Genomic DNA, 17,559 nt, shown 5'->3' on the forward strand with positions numbered 1-17,559 from the left:
TTATACATTGAAATAAATATGAGCTATATATACATTCAAAAAGAATAGAAACAAGATTGTTATTTTCCATCGCACTTATTCCAGTTCTGGGTAGCAGGTACCTGAACACATCCCAATAGCTCAACCACCACCATCACACTCATGATGTAGAACATTTCCATCTCAAAAAGTTTCCTTGTATTCGTTTTAGTTGGCTTAGCTTGGTCTGCTATAACAAACTAGAGGCCTGGTGCACAAAAATTTGTGCATTCGGGGGGGTCCCTCAGCCCGGCCTATGCCCTCTTGCAGTCTGGGACCCCTCGGAGGATGTCCACCTGCTGGCTTAGGCCTGCTCCCTGGGGGATCGGGCCTAAGCTGGCAGTAAGACATCCCTCTGGCAGCCCGGAAGCCCTCGGGGGATGTCCACTTGCCAGCGGGGAGCAGGCCTAAGCTGCAGTCGGACATCCTTAGCGCTGCTGAGGAGGCGGGAGAGGCTCCCACCACCACCGCTGTACTGGCAGCCATCAGCCTGGCTTATGGCTGAGCAGAGCTCCCCATGTGGGAGTGCACTGACCACCAGGGGGCAGCTCCTTCATTGAGCGTCTGCCCCCTGGTGGTCAGTGTGTGTCATAGTGACCAGTCATTCCCAGTCCTTCTGCTGTTAGGGTCAGTTTGCATATTACCCTTTTATTATATAGGATAGAGGCCCTTTGCATGAGTGGGGGCCGGCTGGTTTTCCCTGAAGGGTGTCCCGGATCAGGGTGGGGGTCCCGCTGGAGTATCTGGCCAGCCTGGGTGAGGGCTGATGGGTGTTTGCAGGCTGGTCACACCCCCTTCAGGGTGGGGGTCCCCACTGGGGTGCCTGCCAGTCTGGGTGAGGGGCTGAGGGCCGTTTTCAGGCTGACCAAGCCCCTCCAGCGACGGAAGCTCCCAGCCTCTCCTTTTTTTTCTTTTTCTTTTTTTATTCTAGGATTTATTTACCTTCTATAATTGAAACTTTGTTGCCTTAAGTGGAGCTCAGAGATGGCCAGGGTGGGCGGGAGGGAAGCCTCCTGTTCGCTCTAGCTCTGTGGCCACGGCTGGCTTAAAGCAGGTATCTGGGGTTTATTTACCCTCTATAATTGAAACTTTGTTGCTTTCAGTGGAGCTCAGAGCCCTCTGCGGCAAGCAGGAAGCTTGGCTTCCTCCATCATTGGGGCAACCAAGCCTCCTGCTTGCTCCAGCTCCGTGGCTGCTGGCCGCCATCTTGGTTGGGTTAATTTGCATATGGTCGCTCTGATTGGCTGGTGGGCATGTCTTAGGGCATAGTGAAGGTATGGTCAATTAGCATGTGTGTCTTTTATTAGTGTAGATTACCATAGACTGAGTGACTTAAGCAATATTTACTGCTCAGTTATGGAGACTGGGAAGTTCAGAATCAAAGTGTCAGCAGATTCCGGTGAGAGCCCTCTTTCTGGTTTTGGAGATGGCTATCTTCTTGCTATATCCTCATATGGTGGAGAAACATTATGTCTCCCAAGTCTCTTATTAATCTCATACATTAGGGTTTCACCCTCATGAACTAATTATCCCCCAAAGGTACTACCTCCAAGTACCACCACATTGAAGATTAGGTGCCAGAGGCCGGTCCATCCTTGTTGCTTGACACAGTCACTGCAGGGAGGAAACATCTGCACAGCATATGTTTCAAGGGACTTGGCATACTGTTCTTAATATGTTTGCTCCCCTTCTTAGCGCTATGTGTTCTAACTAGGGCCACCTCCCCGAGAAAGATTGTTTCCCCAGGTGGGGATATTTCCCTGGAGTTAGGGATTGACAGGACTAAGGAAGGGAATAAATCAGTAAAACCCTTTAACTAAGTGCCAGGCGGGTAGTTAATCACCTTAACTACGAACAATCACGCTTAAGCTACATAATCTTTACTTAGGCCATTGTCTTTCAGTTACTTCCTTGTAGCTTAACAGAACAGTAGAGTAGTGACCTTGGAATGGAGATAACAAACTAACCGGAACCTTTGGAATAGAATAGATAGGATTAAAATCAACAGAACTAGATGGAGATAGGATTTTTGGCAAAGGTCAGATAAGAAACTATGGACATGAAACAAGGAACTGTAGAAGGTCAAGGGAGGACCCAAAACATACCATGATGTGACTATAGAGGCATGCTTATAGGATCAAATGGTATAAATACAGATGTAACAGGAGAATAAAGAAGAACCTGGCTATGCTGATCATCTGAACACTGTCTCCATGTCCTTCATTCTTTGCCGACTCCGTCCACACCTTTGGGAACCCCTGGACTGCCAGGGCTGGACCCTGACAATTAGGGCTTCAACATACAAATTTAGTGAGGGGGGTACACAAACGTTTAGTCCATAGTAGTAGTCAGTTCTCTTTCTGTATCTTCTGTTCCTGGCAGTCACTCATCTGCTTTGTTACTTGTAGATTTGCTGTCTCTAAATTGAATCAGACACTACAATATTTTGCATGCGACTTATTTCACATAGTATAATGCTTTTTAGATTTATTTGTGTCATTGTGTATTTCAGTAATTCATTTCATTGCCAAGTAGTAGCCCATTGTATGGATTTAACACACAATTTATTCATTTTCCAGTAAATGAACATTTGAGTTGTTTCCAGTTTATGGACGTTATGAATAAAGCTGCTATGAACATTTGTGTTCAAGCCTTTTGTTGTCATATGTTTAATTTCTCTTTTAATTACATAGGAGTGTGATTGCTGGTTGTATGGTGAGTGTATGTTTAACTGTATATAGGGTATTGCCAGAAAGTTTTTCAAAGTGGTTGTATCATTTTATACCCTCACCAGAAATATATGTGAGTGCCAATTGCTGCCACAAACTCTTGTGTCAATCTTATTATAAATTTTAGCTATTTTAGTGCGGGTATAGTGGTAACTCATTGTGTTATCAATTGACATTTTCTTAACATTTAATGATGTTGAATATATTTTCTTGAACTTACTGGCCATTCATATATCTTCTTTGAATGTCTATTAAAATCTCTTGTCCATTTAAAAATGGAATTGTACTTATTGAGTTGTAGAAGTTCTTTATATATTCTGAATACTGGATTTTGATGAATGATTTTTATGTCTGTTATGAGGGATATTGATCTGTAGCTTTGTTTTCTTGTAATATCTTTGCCTGATTTTGGTATTAGGATAATAATACTGGCTTTATAAAATGAATTGGGAAATGGTCCCTTCTCTTTTTTTTCTGTAAGAGTCTGGTATACAGTAGAATTGGTATAATTTCTTCTTTAAATGTTTGGTAGAATTCATCAGTGAAGCCACCAGGACGTAAAGTTTTCTTTGTAAGATGTTTAATGGATTTGATTTTTAAATCTGATTCCTTTTAATTTTCTCTACTAAAAAGTGAGTACCTTCTTTTAGGTAGCCAGTTGATAATGAGTTTCTTAGAGTAGGGTTCTTGATTCCAGGTATTAGGAGGCAAGACTTAATGTGAATTTAGAACTGTATTTCTGGGGAAGTGGGTTGAGGTGAATGGTGGGGTAGTCACAGAATTTTACAGTCACTTGATCTTGTCTTATATATATTGAAAACCTTTTGTTTTTTTGATTCTCCATATACCCTCCTGTCTCCCCCCCGCCCCCCCCCCCATCACCAAAATGCAGTGGAAGTAGAAGATAGGCTGAGAGAGTATTTTAGAGACTTTCTTCCACTTCTAATAGCACTGGCTTGTATCTCTCTTTTAAAAATGTTTAGATCTGCTTCATCTCCTAATAAAGCCTTTATTAAATAGACTCCCTACTTAACAAAAACATCCTTCTTTTAATAGAAATCTTCAAATATGTACAGAAATGAATAACATAAGGAAACTGTGTAGACACATCTCCTGGATTCAACTATTGTCAGTACAGTGGCCAATTTATTTTATTTAGTCTCTCATAGCCAGCCTCCCACTAGATTATTTTGAAGCAAATAGCAGATTGTATGAATATTTTGTGTCTTTAAAAGATTAAAGATGTTAAAAAAAATAACACATATCACACTAGAAAAATAATTTCTTAATATCAAATATTCTGAGTTCATATTTTCCTGTTTGAAATTTTTTATATTTGCTTTGCTTAAACACTGCGTGTGGTTGATAAGCCTCTTAAGTCTCTCTTCTGTAGGTACTCTTCCCCCTTCTCCCCTCTTTGCTTTGCAATTTATTTGTTCAGTTTTGTTCATGGAATTTCCCATGTTCTAGAGTTTTCTGACTCCATCTCTGGTTGTGGTGAATGTGTCTCCTATATTTCCTTCCCTGTAGTGAGATCTAGAGCAGCGATTTTCAACCTTTTTCATCTCATGGCACACATAAACTAATTACTACAATTCTGCAGCACACCAAAAAAATATTTTTTACTAATCTGACAAAAACATAGGCACACTTTTGATTGATTTACCAAAAAAAAAAAAGTAATAATTACCTACTCTTTTTGCTCCAAAGTGACTTTTTAAATAATTAGGTGCCTATAATTGTATATAAGGCAGCGATTTACAACTGGTGTGCCGCAGGAAATTGTAAAACGTGCAATACCTGACTATTTAGTCAGGAGCACTGACCTCTTTTCTCTCAGATTGTCAAATAAAAGATGACAGCAGTCAACAATAATAGCCATCTGGTGTGAAGGAATCAAAATTATACCCTTCTTTGGTCAGAGCAGCAAAAATATATTTTGGTGTGCTGCACATATCTTGTAATTAGCTTATGTGTGCCATGAGATGAAAAAAGTTGAAAATCGTTGATGGATCCCATCAGTTTTTCACCTAGTAGTCTTCGAAATCATGGTGCATTGCTGCCTTTTTGTAGTCCCCATTTCTAGAGTGAAGACTACCTTGATTCTATTTATGCAGGACTTTAGACACTACTTAATTGGTTCCTGTGTGTGTTATTTCTAATTGGGAATTTGATTTAGGAAATCTGTTTCATTCTGTATCATACTTGATCTTGAAAAATAAATGAATATTGGACAATCTTTTAAGAACATTTATTAGGAATATAAACTAGATGTCCAATATAAACATATTATCTAGTAATGATTATATATATAATACTAATACATTATTTTAGTAAAAGACCTTAGAATTATATCCAGAGTGACTATCTAGTTCATATTTTTCTTGATGCTCTAAAACTGTGAGTAACAAATGCTAGAGAAGAATTTTTCTTCAATGATTTCTTGCTTTTCCACTTTGAAAGTGCTTTGTTGGTGAACTATTTTGAGTGAAATTCTAACAGACCAAGTTTGCTTTGAAATTCTGTATTGCTCTTTCTTTCTTGGCTTTACTAATGCATTCACTTTCCGAGAAATTCGGTTTTGTTGACAGTGATCTCAAATAGCAATTTCTTCTCTTCCAGGTAACAGTGCATTTGTAATGGCACTTAATACTTTCCACTGAATTTCAGAGCCAGTCAGTTATCTTCCTAAACTTCTCAAATAATACTTTCAGCTAAAAACTTACTCCTCTACTAGCTCACCTGTTCAGTTTTTAAGCATTTTGAAGACTGTAGATTGTGCCTTTATAAGGAAATGGCCTCTTTGATTCAGTTGTATGGATTTGCGGATATGCGTTCTATCAAGTTGTCCACATCGTTAGTCAGTCTGTCACATTTAACAAGATTACTGGTAATTGTACTGACCTAGAGGTCTATGCTTCCTTCAGTTATATTTCCTTGTCCTTCACAACTGTGCTTTGTTGAACATGATAGTTTGAACTTGGAAGATAATTTGTATTCTTTATTCCTCACTTCTATAGACTTTAAAGTGCCATGCTTTATTTCTAGAGTGACAATATTTTTACTTAAACATTTTTGACATTATGGTGATTTACTTTTTTTGAGGTTATAGTGAAAGCAAAAAGTTCCAAAATTTATAAAAATGTACCAAAAAAAAAAAAAAAACCCCAAAAAAACCCAAGGAGAGCAGAGTGCATATATTTTTGCTAAGCACATCTCCAGGTTTTTAACTGGATGATTAGCATCAGCTAATTGGCAACAATCCTTGGTTTTGAGTTGGTCATAGTGTTTATAGTTAGAAATTTGAATTTTGATCCTTACTGTGGAAATCCTAATTATAATAAAGGACACAAAAGCAGAGTAGAGTATTGAAAGTAAAGCAATTTCAGTTTGAGGCTTTGCCAGTTTAGGCTTATAGAGAGGTAGCAATGGGGCTTTAACTAGTTTTGCTGTTTGTCGTCTGTGTTTACAGCCTGTCCCTGTTTACAGCCTGTCCCGGCTTTTTACTCCCATTCAGTTGAGAGAGATACATTGTTCAGTAAAGTTCTTCTGCAAGAGTTACTTTCTTCAGGTGTGCTGGGTGGACAAGGAAAAGTTTATGTAGCTGTTTTGGTGAGCTGTGTAATTTTGAAGGTGGTGGCTGAAAAAGAACACCCGAGGTAGCTGAAACTAAGTTAGAACTGTGCACCTCACTGACCATTTTTCTTGTCTTCCACTAAACCTGTGGTTCTCAACCTTCTGGCCCTTTAAATATAGTTCCTCATGTGACCCAACCATAAAATTATTTTCATTGCTACTTCATAACTGTAATGTTGCTACTGTTATGAATCGTAATATAAATATCTGATATGCAGGATGGTCTTAGGTGACCCCTGTGAAAGGGTCGTTCTACCGCCAAAGCGGTCTCGACCCACAGGTTGAGAACCGCTGCACTAAACATTAATCCTGTGCTTTGCTTTACCATGTACTATTGGGTTACTCTAATTAAATTAGGGACTCGTTAGCTTTATCATAGTCTCATTTTTGGAGACTTCTGAGGACCTTAACATAGCCCTCTAAAGTTTCAGAATGAAAAGTGTTTATATTTCATACATATTTTAATCTTTGTAACTTGGAATAATTTTCAGGCAATACCTACAAGGAAAATTGGATTGTGAATTATTAGGTGAAATTGATCCTCCCACCCCCAACTAGTTTCTGTGTGCATACAGTAGCAAAAGTTGTTTATGGAATAATGCAGCAACATCTACTGTTCACATTTAGCTGTTAAAGACTTAATTGAGATAGAAGCCATACTTAGCATTGCTGCTTATCTGTATACTAGAGACCCAATGCATGAAATTCATGCAAGGGCCTTGGCCCTCACAGCCCTGGCTTCGTCCAGAAGGTAGTCCGACTGTCCGGTCTAATTAGCATATTACGCTTTTATTATTGTAGATATAGTGGGAAATCTTACTGGTATTCTTGGTCCTATTATAGAAGGAATGGGAAATCCAACCTCTACTTGACCATCACTTATAAATATTTTCAGATGGTTATAAGGTGTGTGTGTGGGGGTGCGGTGGGGGGGTGGTATGGGAAGTTACTTGAAATTTTGCCTTAGTTGTGATCCTTTAGAAAAAGTTTGTAATGCAGGAATTCAAGTAATGTTTTTCTTTTTTTAAATTCTAGGTGAGGATTATGAAGATGAGAACCTAGTAAACTCTGATGAGGTTATGAAGAAACCATGTCCAGTACAGATTGTTCTTGCTCATGAAGATGACCATAACTTTGAGCTTGATGAAGCAGCTTTGGAGCAGATATTGCTACAGGAGCACATTCGTGATCTTAACATAGTGGTAGTATCCGTGGCAGGAGCTTTTCGTAAAGGGAAATCATTTCTACTGGACTTCATGCTTAGATATATGTATAACAAGGTGAATAGTGTCTTTTAAATTGAACCCAATTTAAAACAACAAACTCTACCAACCAACCAATTTTATTTAAAAGCTAATAGACAAAAACTAGTAAGAGCTGTATTTTTAGTTTTACAAAAATCAGTTCTTAATAAGACTTCTCAGTTACGACAGTAATATATGTTTGATCTCTTGATTGCTCTTCATCTCTATAATTCCTTTTTGCTTATAATAGATATTGATGCATAAGATTGAGCATCTATGTTCCAGGCATTGCAGCTCTGATCCAAGATGCCTGAATATACTCCAAAGTCTCTGAAGTACTGTTCATCTCTCCCTTTTTGTTATTTCCTCATACCTTCCCCTTCTTGAACACCTTTCCAGTGGGTGGGGTAGGCTGATAGAGACTTTTGTAGAAGTACAGCTATGCTCCTCAAGTCACCTTCAGTGACGGTTACGTTTTGAGATGAAGTTGAGTCCCTTATAGTGTCTTCCATGTTCTTAGACTCATCTCTTGCCTTTGTTTATAAAAGTATCCTCTAGTTTTTAGTTCCTTGAGTGTGTCATGTTTTTTCTCAAATGTTGCTGTGCCCTTGGCTAATCTTCACAGGAGGCCTTCCCAGATGTCTAAGACTAAGTTATGTCCTCCTCCCAATACTCAAGGCACAGGTCATGTATTCTATTGGTACTACTTTTTTTGATACCACTTTATTACTTATTTTCTGGCTAGTATAACCTCTGTCAAGGGTGGGCCTTATCTTGAATACCATATCTCCTGCACCTAGCACAATACTTGGCCTGTGTAAGCACTTATTTTATATTTTGGCCAATGAGCTCCCTTTCTTTACACATTTTCACTTTTTTATGGTGCCAGACAACTGTTATTTCCCTCCTCTCTTGCACCCCTCCGACTCTGACTTTTTCCCTGAAAAAAGCAAAAAAAAAAAAGTTTTTTTCCATTTGAATCAGAATGTTTTTATAACAGTTGCAAGTTGGGCTGAGGGAATGGGAGTTTGATAGAGACCAAGAAAGAACTGGAAATTTGGAATGGATCATTTAGCGGGAAGGCTTTATTGGGGGCATTTGACATTTTGACATTTAGAAGCCACATATAGATGCTAGAAATAACACTTTGACAGAATTATGTAATTGTCTAAATCAGCGGTTGCCAACCGGTGGTCTGCGGACTACTGGTGGTCCGTGAGGTCTGAAAGGTTGGGATCCGCTGGTTTAAGGAAACCTTTGGAGCAGTGGTCGCCAACCGGTGGTCCTTGGACCACTGGTGGTCCATGAGGTCCGAAAGGTTGGCGACTGCTGGTCTAAATATTGGTCAAGGTGCTCACCTTTTTGAGATCTATATAAATCTGTAACTGGGCATGCATCTGCTTTTCAGGAAATTTTTTTTATAGGGGTCTCTTCAGGAATATTCAAGTATGCCTGAGTATCAGAATGTAGTTCATATTAAAGAATACTATTATATTGGAAATTGAAAAAGAGATAGTATTTTAAATATATTTTATTGATTTTTCACAGAGAGGAAGGGAGAGAGATAGAGAGTTAGAAACATCGATAAGAGAGAAACATCGATCAGCTGCCTCCTGTACATCTCCCACTGGGGATGTGCCCGCAACCAAGGTACATGCCCCTGACCGGAATCGAACCTGGGACCTTTCAGTCCGCAGGCCGACACTCTATCCACTGAGCCAAACTGGTTTCGGCAAGAGATAGTATTTTAAAGTTTTTCCACTTAAACTTGTCCCCCCCCCCCTCCCCCCCCGAGTTTCACATCTGAAATAGAGGAATGTATAAGTAGTGGCATATCCTTTTAAAAGTACAGTGTACATTTAAAGATGATAAAGAATTTCTGTATTTTGAGGTTCCAACCTCTTAAGTTAGTTTGAGTGTGTTGTCTCTATCTGTGCCTGAGCTGTTCACTGCAAATGTATTTGATTTCAAGTAGGTCACAGACAGTAAAATGCTAGAAGGGGAAGGAAGCTTAGATCACTTGTCTGGCAATGACAGATAAGTTTCACCTCAGGTGCTATTTGTGATTCCATCTCTGATCACTTAGTAGGGGCTGTTCAGAGGAGGAATAGCAGCCCACACATGTATTTGCAGTCTCTAGCTAATAGGAGTCCTACCCCCTCTCCTGGGGAAGACACTGAAGCCATAGAAAGTTCGGAGGGCTTGAATGCTGTTACATACCTAATTAGTAGCTTCTAAGTTGAAATATTTTTATTACTTTTTATTCAAAAGGTTTCTATGTAGAATTCCTGATATAAGTAATCTCTCTTAATTGAAAATTGCATTTAAACAGTGTCTGATTTTTAGGATAACATGCTTGTACTGACTTTATGGTGGGTTATAGTTTTCCTAGGAGATGAAAGGGGGAGAAATAATAATGGAATGGTTTTGGATTTATTTCATTAACCTATATGCCCACGAAGATGGCATGCTAGCTAAAGAAGGTAGGAAGTGATATAATGTGGACTTTTCTTTTTTTAAAAAAAATATGTTCGTTTTTAGTTTTTTTTTTTTATTGATTTCAGAGGGAGGAAGGGAGAGGGAGAGAGAAACATCAATGATGAGAGAGAATCATCAGTTGGCTGCCTCCTGCACACCCCACACTGGGGATTGAGCCTTTACCTGGGCAGGTACCCTATCTAGGAGGGGATCTGTGACCCCCTGGTTCATGGGTCGACGCTCAACCACTGAACCACACTGGCTGGGCAATATGTGGTCTTTTGTGACTGCCTTCTTTCACTCAGTGTTATTATTTATGTATTTATTTAGAGAGGGAGGAAGGGAGAGAGAGATACATACAAATGTCTCCCACATATGCCCCAACCAGGGATTGAACCTGCAACCTAGATATGTGCCCCGACCGAGAATTGAACCCACGATACAGATGACACTCCAACCAACTGAGCCACACTGGTCAGGGCACTTTAAAGGTTCATTTATGTTGTAGCATTATCGGTACTTCATTCCTTTTTAGGATAATATTATTCTATTGTATAGATATAACAGATTTTATTTATCTACTAGAGACCCAGTGCACAAATTTGTGCATAGGTGGGGTCTGGCCGGCCCGGTCTCAATTGGGGCTGATTGGGGCCAGGCCTGTCAGGAGGAGGAGATGGCGGGAGGTTGGCTGGTGGGCCCTGCCCCTGACAGGGGTGGTGGGGGTGAGGCTGCAGGCGGTTGGTTGGCTGGCCCCGCCTCCTATTGGGGTGGGGGGGGCGATCAGGGGCGGGGCCGACTGGGGGAAGGGGCTGGCTAGGGGGAGGGGCTGCAGGAGGTTGGCCAGCCAGCCCCTCCCCCTATTGGGGTATGGGGGGCAATCAGGGGAGGGGCTGGCCGGGGGAGGGGAGCTGTGGGCCAATCGGGGTGGGGCTGGTAGGGGGGACAGGTTGTGGGCAGATTGGGGTGGGGCTGGCCGGGGGGAAGGGCCGCAGGAGGTTGGCCGGCTGGCCCCACCCCCAGATCAGGCCGGTTCTCTGGCTGCAGTGAGTGTCATAGTGACAGGTCGTTTCGGTTGTTATGGTGTTTTGTTCACTAGCTTTTTATATATATAGATTGATTAGTTAATAGACTTTTGGGTTTCCATCTTTAGGCTTATGAATAATGCTATAATTGTATTAACACATTGTTTGCGGGTAGTTTTCATCGCGCGCTAACAGGTGGTGCGGGCCATTTTTGCTAATTTTTTGCGCAAATGGCAACGTTCAGTAAAATTACGATAACTTTAGTTTACATATTTATACGTTACCCGCATTCTACCGCTAGTCTATAAAAAATGTATTAATACGTGTCCTGCGCCGCTCTACTACCAGTCAACGTAAAACGTATAAATACGTTTCCCGCATACAATGTGTTAACATCGTTTAACATGTATTCACTAATTATACATAATACTTTTATATATCTGTATATAAAAATGGTGTGAGGTAAGGGTTCAGTTTCATTTTTTTGTATGTGTCTATCCAGTTGTCCCAGTACCATTTGTTGGGAAGACTATTCTTTCACCATTGAATGGTCTTGGCAACCTTGTTGAAAATTAGCTGGTTATAGACATGTGAATTTATTTCTGGGCTCTCAGTTCTGTTTCAGTGACCTATATATCTCTTCTAATACTAGCACCAGACTGTCTTGATACTGCTGCTTTGTAGTAAGTTTTCAAATCAGGAAGTGAGAGTTCTCTTATTTTGGTCTTCCTTTTCAAGAATATCTATTGTAGGTCTCTTGCAATCCTGTATAATAAAGAGGTAATATGCTAATTGACCATCATGCCCTCAAAAGATGGCAGTGCCCACAGCCACAAGATGGTGGCGCCCAGTCCCCTCAGCCCTGCCGGGGGGCACTCCTGCCGCCAGAGTCCCCCAGTCTCTTCAGACCTGTCGGCAGTGAATTTTCATGTGACCATTACCTTTTTAAAAAATCCTTACCCAAGGATATGATTATTTCTTTTAGATCATCTGTTCTTGCGGAGCAGGCCTAAGCCAACAGGTGGGCATCCCCCAAGGGTCCCAGACTGTGAGAGGGTGCAGGCTGGGCTAAGGGACCCCCCCCCATGTGCATGAATTTTCATGCACCAGGCCTCTAGTTTTATATGAATTTTAGATTTGGCTTGCAGATTTCTATGGGAGATTAACTGGGATTCTGTTGATTGGTTTGAGGCTGAAAGTTTGAGTATTGCTCTCTTAATATTAAGTGTTCCTGTCCATGAAAATGGGATGTTTTCCCAAATTTCTTTAAAAAATGTTTTGTAATTTGCAGAGTAAATTTTATTGGTTTTTAAATTTATTTATTTTTGGATGCTATTATAAAAGGAAGTTTTCTTAATTTCATTTGTAGATTGTTCATTGCAAGTTTATAGAAATACAATTGATTTTTGTACATTGATCTTATATCTTGCAACTTTGCTCAACTCATTTATTAGTTCCAGTAGTTTTTTAGCGGATTCTTTATAGAGTCTTTTATATACAAGATCATTTCATCTGCACATAGAGATAGTTCTACTTTTTCTTTTCCAATCTGAATACCTTTTATCTCTCTTTCTTGGCTAATTTTCCTGGCTAGAACCTCCAGTACAATGTTGAGAACAAGTGATAAGAGCGGACATCCTAATGAAAGCATCTAGGTTCTCAACACTATGTATGATGTTAACTGTAGATTTTCTTGTAAATTTAAACAAATCACGTTCAGGGTGTTCCTCTCTATTCCGAGTCTGCTGGGAGCTTTTTGTTTTGTTTTTTTAAATCATGAATAGATGTTGGGTTCTGTCAAACGCTTTCTTTTGCATCTATTGATATGATCGTGTGATTTTTCTTTATCCTGTCGATGTGATGGATTATGCTTTTAATTTTTTGAATATTGAATCAGCCTTACATCTTTTGAATAAATCTGACTTAGTTGTGATATATAATTCTTTTTATACATTATTAGATTCAGTTTGCTAATGTTTTACTGAGTATTTTTGTATCTGTGTTCATGAGATATATTGATCTTTAGTTTTCTTTACTTGTAATGTCTAGCTAATTTTGGTATTCAGATAATGCTGGCCTCATAGAATGAGGTAGGACGTGTTTCCTAAGCTTCTATTTCCTGGAAGAGTTTATAGAGAAATGGTGTTTGTTATTTCTTCTTCAAATGTTTAGTAGAATTCACCAGTGAAATTGGGCTTTAGTTCATTAATTTTTTAGAGGGCTATTATTCATTAAATTTCTTTAGTAGATATAGATCTATTCAGATAATCCTATTTTTGTATATGTAGTTTGGTAGTTTGTGTCTTTCAAAGAATTGGCCCATTCCAACTAAGCTATCAAAATTGTGGGCATAGAGTTGTTCTTAATATTTATTTTCATTTTGATGTCCATGAATTAATAATTTTAACTCCTCTTTGATTTCTGATATTATTAACTTGTCTTTTCTCTCTCTCAAATAAATTTCATTGATCTTTTCAAAGGAACATATTTTGGTTTCATTGATTTTTTTTTTTCTATTGATACCCTGTTTTTTTCTTTTCAGTTTTTTGGTTTCTGCTCTACCTGTATTCTGTTTGCTTTAGGTTGTATTGCTTTTCTTTTCTAATTTCCTAAGGTGGACATTTAGATGATTAGTTTTAGTTCTATCTTCTTTCCTAATGTGTGCACCAATGCTATAAATTCTCCTCTAAGCACTGCTTTTTCATGAGTGTATTTTTGTTTTCTTCAATGTTTTAATGTTCAAATGTTTTAAAAGTTCCTATTGACCCATATGTTATTTCACAGTCTGTTGTTTAGACGCCAGTGTGTTGTTTGGGGTTTTCAGCCCTGATGTTAATTGGTTTCTAGTTTAATTCCATTGTAGTCTGAGAGCGTACTTTGTATAATCTATTCCTTTTAATTTGTTTTTCGCCCTCAGAATGTGGTCTATTTGGGTGAATGTTTTGTGTGAGTCCGAGAGGAATGTGTATTCTGTCGTTGGATGAAATGTTTTGTAATTCCAGTTAGATTCACTTGATTGCTGGTGCTATTCAGTTCAGCTATATCCTTACTGATTTTCTGTCTGCTGCATTTGTCAGTTACTGATTGAGGGGTGTTGAAGTCTCCAAGTATAACAGTAGGTTTGTCTATTTCTCCTCAAACGTTCAGTATTGTCTCACATATTTTGATGCTTTATTGTGAAGTACATACACTTTAAGGATTGTTAAATTTTCTTAGAGAATTGGCTCCTTTATTATATGTAACTAGAAGCCCGGTGCACAAAAATTTGTGCACTGGCGGGGGGCGGGGTGTCTCTCAGCCTAACCTGTGCCCTCTCACAGTCTGGGACCCCTCGGGAGATAACCACCTGCTGGCTTAGAGCCGCTCCCCTGGTGGCAGATGGCACGCCCGATCCCGCGCTGCCTGCCCCGTCTCCCCCGGTTGCACACGGCAGGCGAGATCTGCCTGCAGTATGCAAATTTAACGGCCATCTTTGTTGGGTTAATTTGCATACTCTTCTGATTGGCTGATGAGTGTAGCGAAGGTATGGTCAGTTAGCATCTTTGTCTTTTATTAGGGTAGATACCACTCTTTATGCTGATAATTTCCTTGTTCTGAAGTCAGCTCTGTCTGAAATTAGTACAGCTACTCTAGCTTTTGTTTGATTAGTGGTTGCATGGTATAACTTCCTTACTTGTAACCTACCTGTGTCTTTATATTTAAACTGTGTATGTTTTTTGTAGACAATGAATAGTTGGGTCTTTTTATCCATAGTGACAGTTTCTGTTTTTTAATTGCTTTATTTTAGATCATGCATATCTAAAGTGATTATTGATATAGTTGGATTAATATCTCTTATGTTTGCAACTGTTTTGTTACACTTGTTCTTTTTTTTTTTAAATGTGCCCTTACTAGGAATCGAACCATGACCTTCTGGTTCATAGGTCAATGCTCAACCATTGAGCCATGCTGGCTAGGCAGTTCTTTTTTGTTTTTGCTGTAACATTTTTAAGCAAATGGCAGATAAAGCCTTTCACCATAAATACATGCATATTTAACAAAAGGACTCTGTTAATATTATTATTAATAACATAACCATAATACCATTATCATAGCAAAGAATCAGCTTTGTTCTGATTTAACACCATCTAATATAATACCCACTCTGGGTTCAGATTTTTTTTAGGATTTGAAAGAGACTTTTACAGTTGGATTGTTTCAATCAGGTTCCAAGCAAGTCTTGTGGTTATTTTTAAAGTCCATATTTTTTTAAAGAGAACATTAAGCTAGTGTGAAAACATTGTATATGTTATTCTAAGAGAGATATACTGTTCTTGACAGTCATTCTGTCGGGAACTTTGATATCAAAATAGATGGTAGCTATTTTTTATGATTATTAAACACTAGAGTTCCAGTGCACGGATTCATGCACTGGTGGGCTCCCTCAGCCTGGCCTGTGGGGATTAGGCCGAAACCAGCTCTCCAACACCCCCCAAGGGGACCCTTATTGCGAGAGGGTGCAGGCCAGGCCAAGGGACCCCACTGGTGCACGATCTGAGCCAGGGAGGGACCGAGAGAGGGCTCCAGGGCGTGTCCAGCCTGTCTTGCCCAGTCCCTATTGGCTGGACCCCAGCAGCAAGCTAATCTACCGGTCGGAGCGTCTGCCCACTGGTGGTCAGTATGCGTCATACCAACTGGTTGAATGGTCAAACGGTTGGACACTTAGCATATTAGGCTTTTATTATATAGGATAAGAAAACTTTCCAAAATGGGGAAAAGTGGTGTGACTCCACTTATTTAGAAGCATAGAGAGTGAAAATGTGAGCAGATTTGAGAGGGTTTAGGTGTGAGAGAGACCATATTTTATGGACCTCTTCAGATGAGATTTGGGACTGCTTTTGTAACTGCTTGTGTAATGTTCCAGTGTATTTTAATCTCACTGGATTTACCTTCCTCATCTGTAAAATAAAGAGTGGGTGACTTTTATATTTCTAGTTCTTAATTTTTGTGTTTAATTTACGTTTATGCTTGACTTTAACAGGATCATCAAAGTTGGATTGGTGGAAACAACGAACCATTGACTGGCTTTACATGGCGAGGTGGTTGTGAAAGAGAAACAACAGGCATACAAGTCTGGAATGAAGTGTTTGTGATTGACAGACCTGATGGAACAAAAGTAAAATATTTATACCTACTGTGTTTTCTCCCGTATTCTTTCTTGAGCTATTTTCTAGTATTAAAGGTTAAAACAATACAGAACTATTAATGTCTGATAACTTTAACTTACAGTGTTGGGCAAAAATAAGTTTACAGCTGTTTATATGGAAGGTAATACAAGAATTAATAAATAATAATAAAAGAATAAACTGTTTTGTGTACTCTCAACTGCAAACCTACTTTTGCCCCACCCTGTATATGGATTATTATGTTAAAATCTGTGAGATAGTTAACTTAGAGTACTTTTCTTGTCCTAATTACTGATTTTAGCATTTATCATTTTATATTTGACTAGAGGCCTGATGCATGGATTTGTGCACAGGCAGGGGGTGGAGGTGGAGGTGGGGGAAAGGGAGTCCCTCTGCCTGGCCTGTGCCCTTTCGTAATCCGGGACTCCTTGGAGGATGTAGCCGTGCACCAAGCGGCTGGCGGCTAGGGAGGAACCCAAGCCGGGCACCACGCTGCTCGCACTCATCCCGGCCCGCTGTGCCTACTACCACTGCTTGGTAGCGCTACCGTTGGGTTGGGAGAGGCTCCTGCCACTGCAGCTGCGCTCGCCAGCTGTGAGCCAAGCTTCTGGCTGAGTGGCACTCCCCTTGTGGGAGCGCACTGATCACCAGGGGGCAGCTCCTGCATTGAGCGTGAGCGTCTGCCCCCTGGTGGTCAGCATGTGTCATAGTGAGTGGTTGGCTGGTTGTTCTGGTCATTCTGGTCGTTGGGTCATAACAGTCACTTAGGCTTTTATATATATAGATTTTTTTTAGTCACTATTGGTGAATATTTTACTTAGTGTTTTAAACTTTTAAATTTCTAGGTGGCTGTGCTGCTAATGGATACTCAGGGTGCCTTCGATAGCCAGTCAACAATCAAAGACTGTGCAACAGTGTTTGCTCTGAGCACTATGACTAGCTCAGTCCAGGTGAGACATGAGATGCTGTGGTATGATTGGTTCAGATCAGCCTGATACCTTTCCTCTTCCTCAAAATGCCTTTTGATCGGAGAAAAAAGGGTTAAAGTTAGAGCTGTTTACATTTCATGCTTGCTGTTCTGGCTCACAGTATAAAATTGTATACTTTGAGTGCTTGCCAAGAAAGTAATAAACCAATAAATAGCCAATTCCTTTGGTTTTTCTTCATAGTATCTAATGCGTTTTTTTTTTTTTTAAAGGAAAAGTTATTATTACATGTTATCCTTAGTTGGATTCAGTCATATGGCTGCCAGACATGTACTCCT

The 17,559-nt window shown here is 39.7% G+C and overlaps 1 protein-coding gene across 15 annotated transcripts in view; it reads left to right on the forward strand.

The window, feature by feature from the left end:
* The window catches only part of ATL2 (atlastin GTPase 2), a 49,903-nt gene that overhangs the window by 17,948 nt on the left and 14,396 nt on the right, over positions 1-17,559 (forward strand). For 11 of the 15 annotated variants that reach the window (XR_004971877.1, XM_036334810.1, XM_036334812.1 and 8 more), the window contains exons 2-4: positions 7,419-7,663; positions 16,151-16,285; positions 17,141-17,245. Coding sequence is in view for 14 of the 15 variants with exons in the window: in XM_036334810.1 (XP_036190703.1) it covers positions 7,419-7,663; positions 16,151-16,285; positions 17,141-17,245 (485 nt within the window). In the remaining variant the exon portion in view is untranslated. The remainder of the gene's footprint in view (positions 1-7,418; positions 7,664-16,150; positions 16,286-17,140; positions 17,246-17,559) is intronic. The other 4 variants (XM_036334816.1, XM_036334822.1, XM_036334823.1 and 1 more) reach the window with 2 other exon arrangements.

This window comes from Myotis myotis, unplaced genomic scaffold (genome assembly GCF_014108235.1).
Source record: "Myotis myotis isolate mMyoMyo1 unplaced genomic scaffold, mMyoMyo1.p scaffold_m19_p_14, whole genome shotgun sequence".
NCBI lineage: Eukaryota > Metazoa > Chordata > Mammalia > Chiroptera > Vespertilionidae > Myotis > Myotis myotis.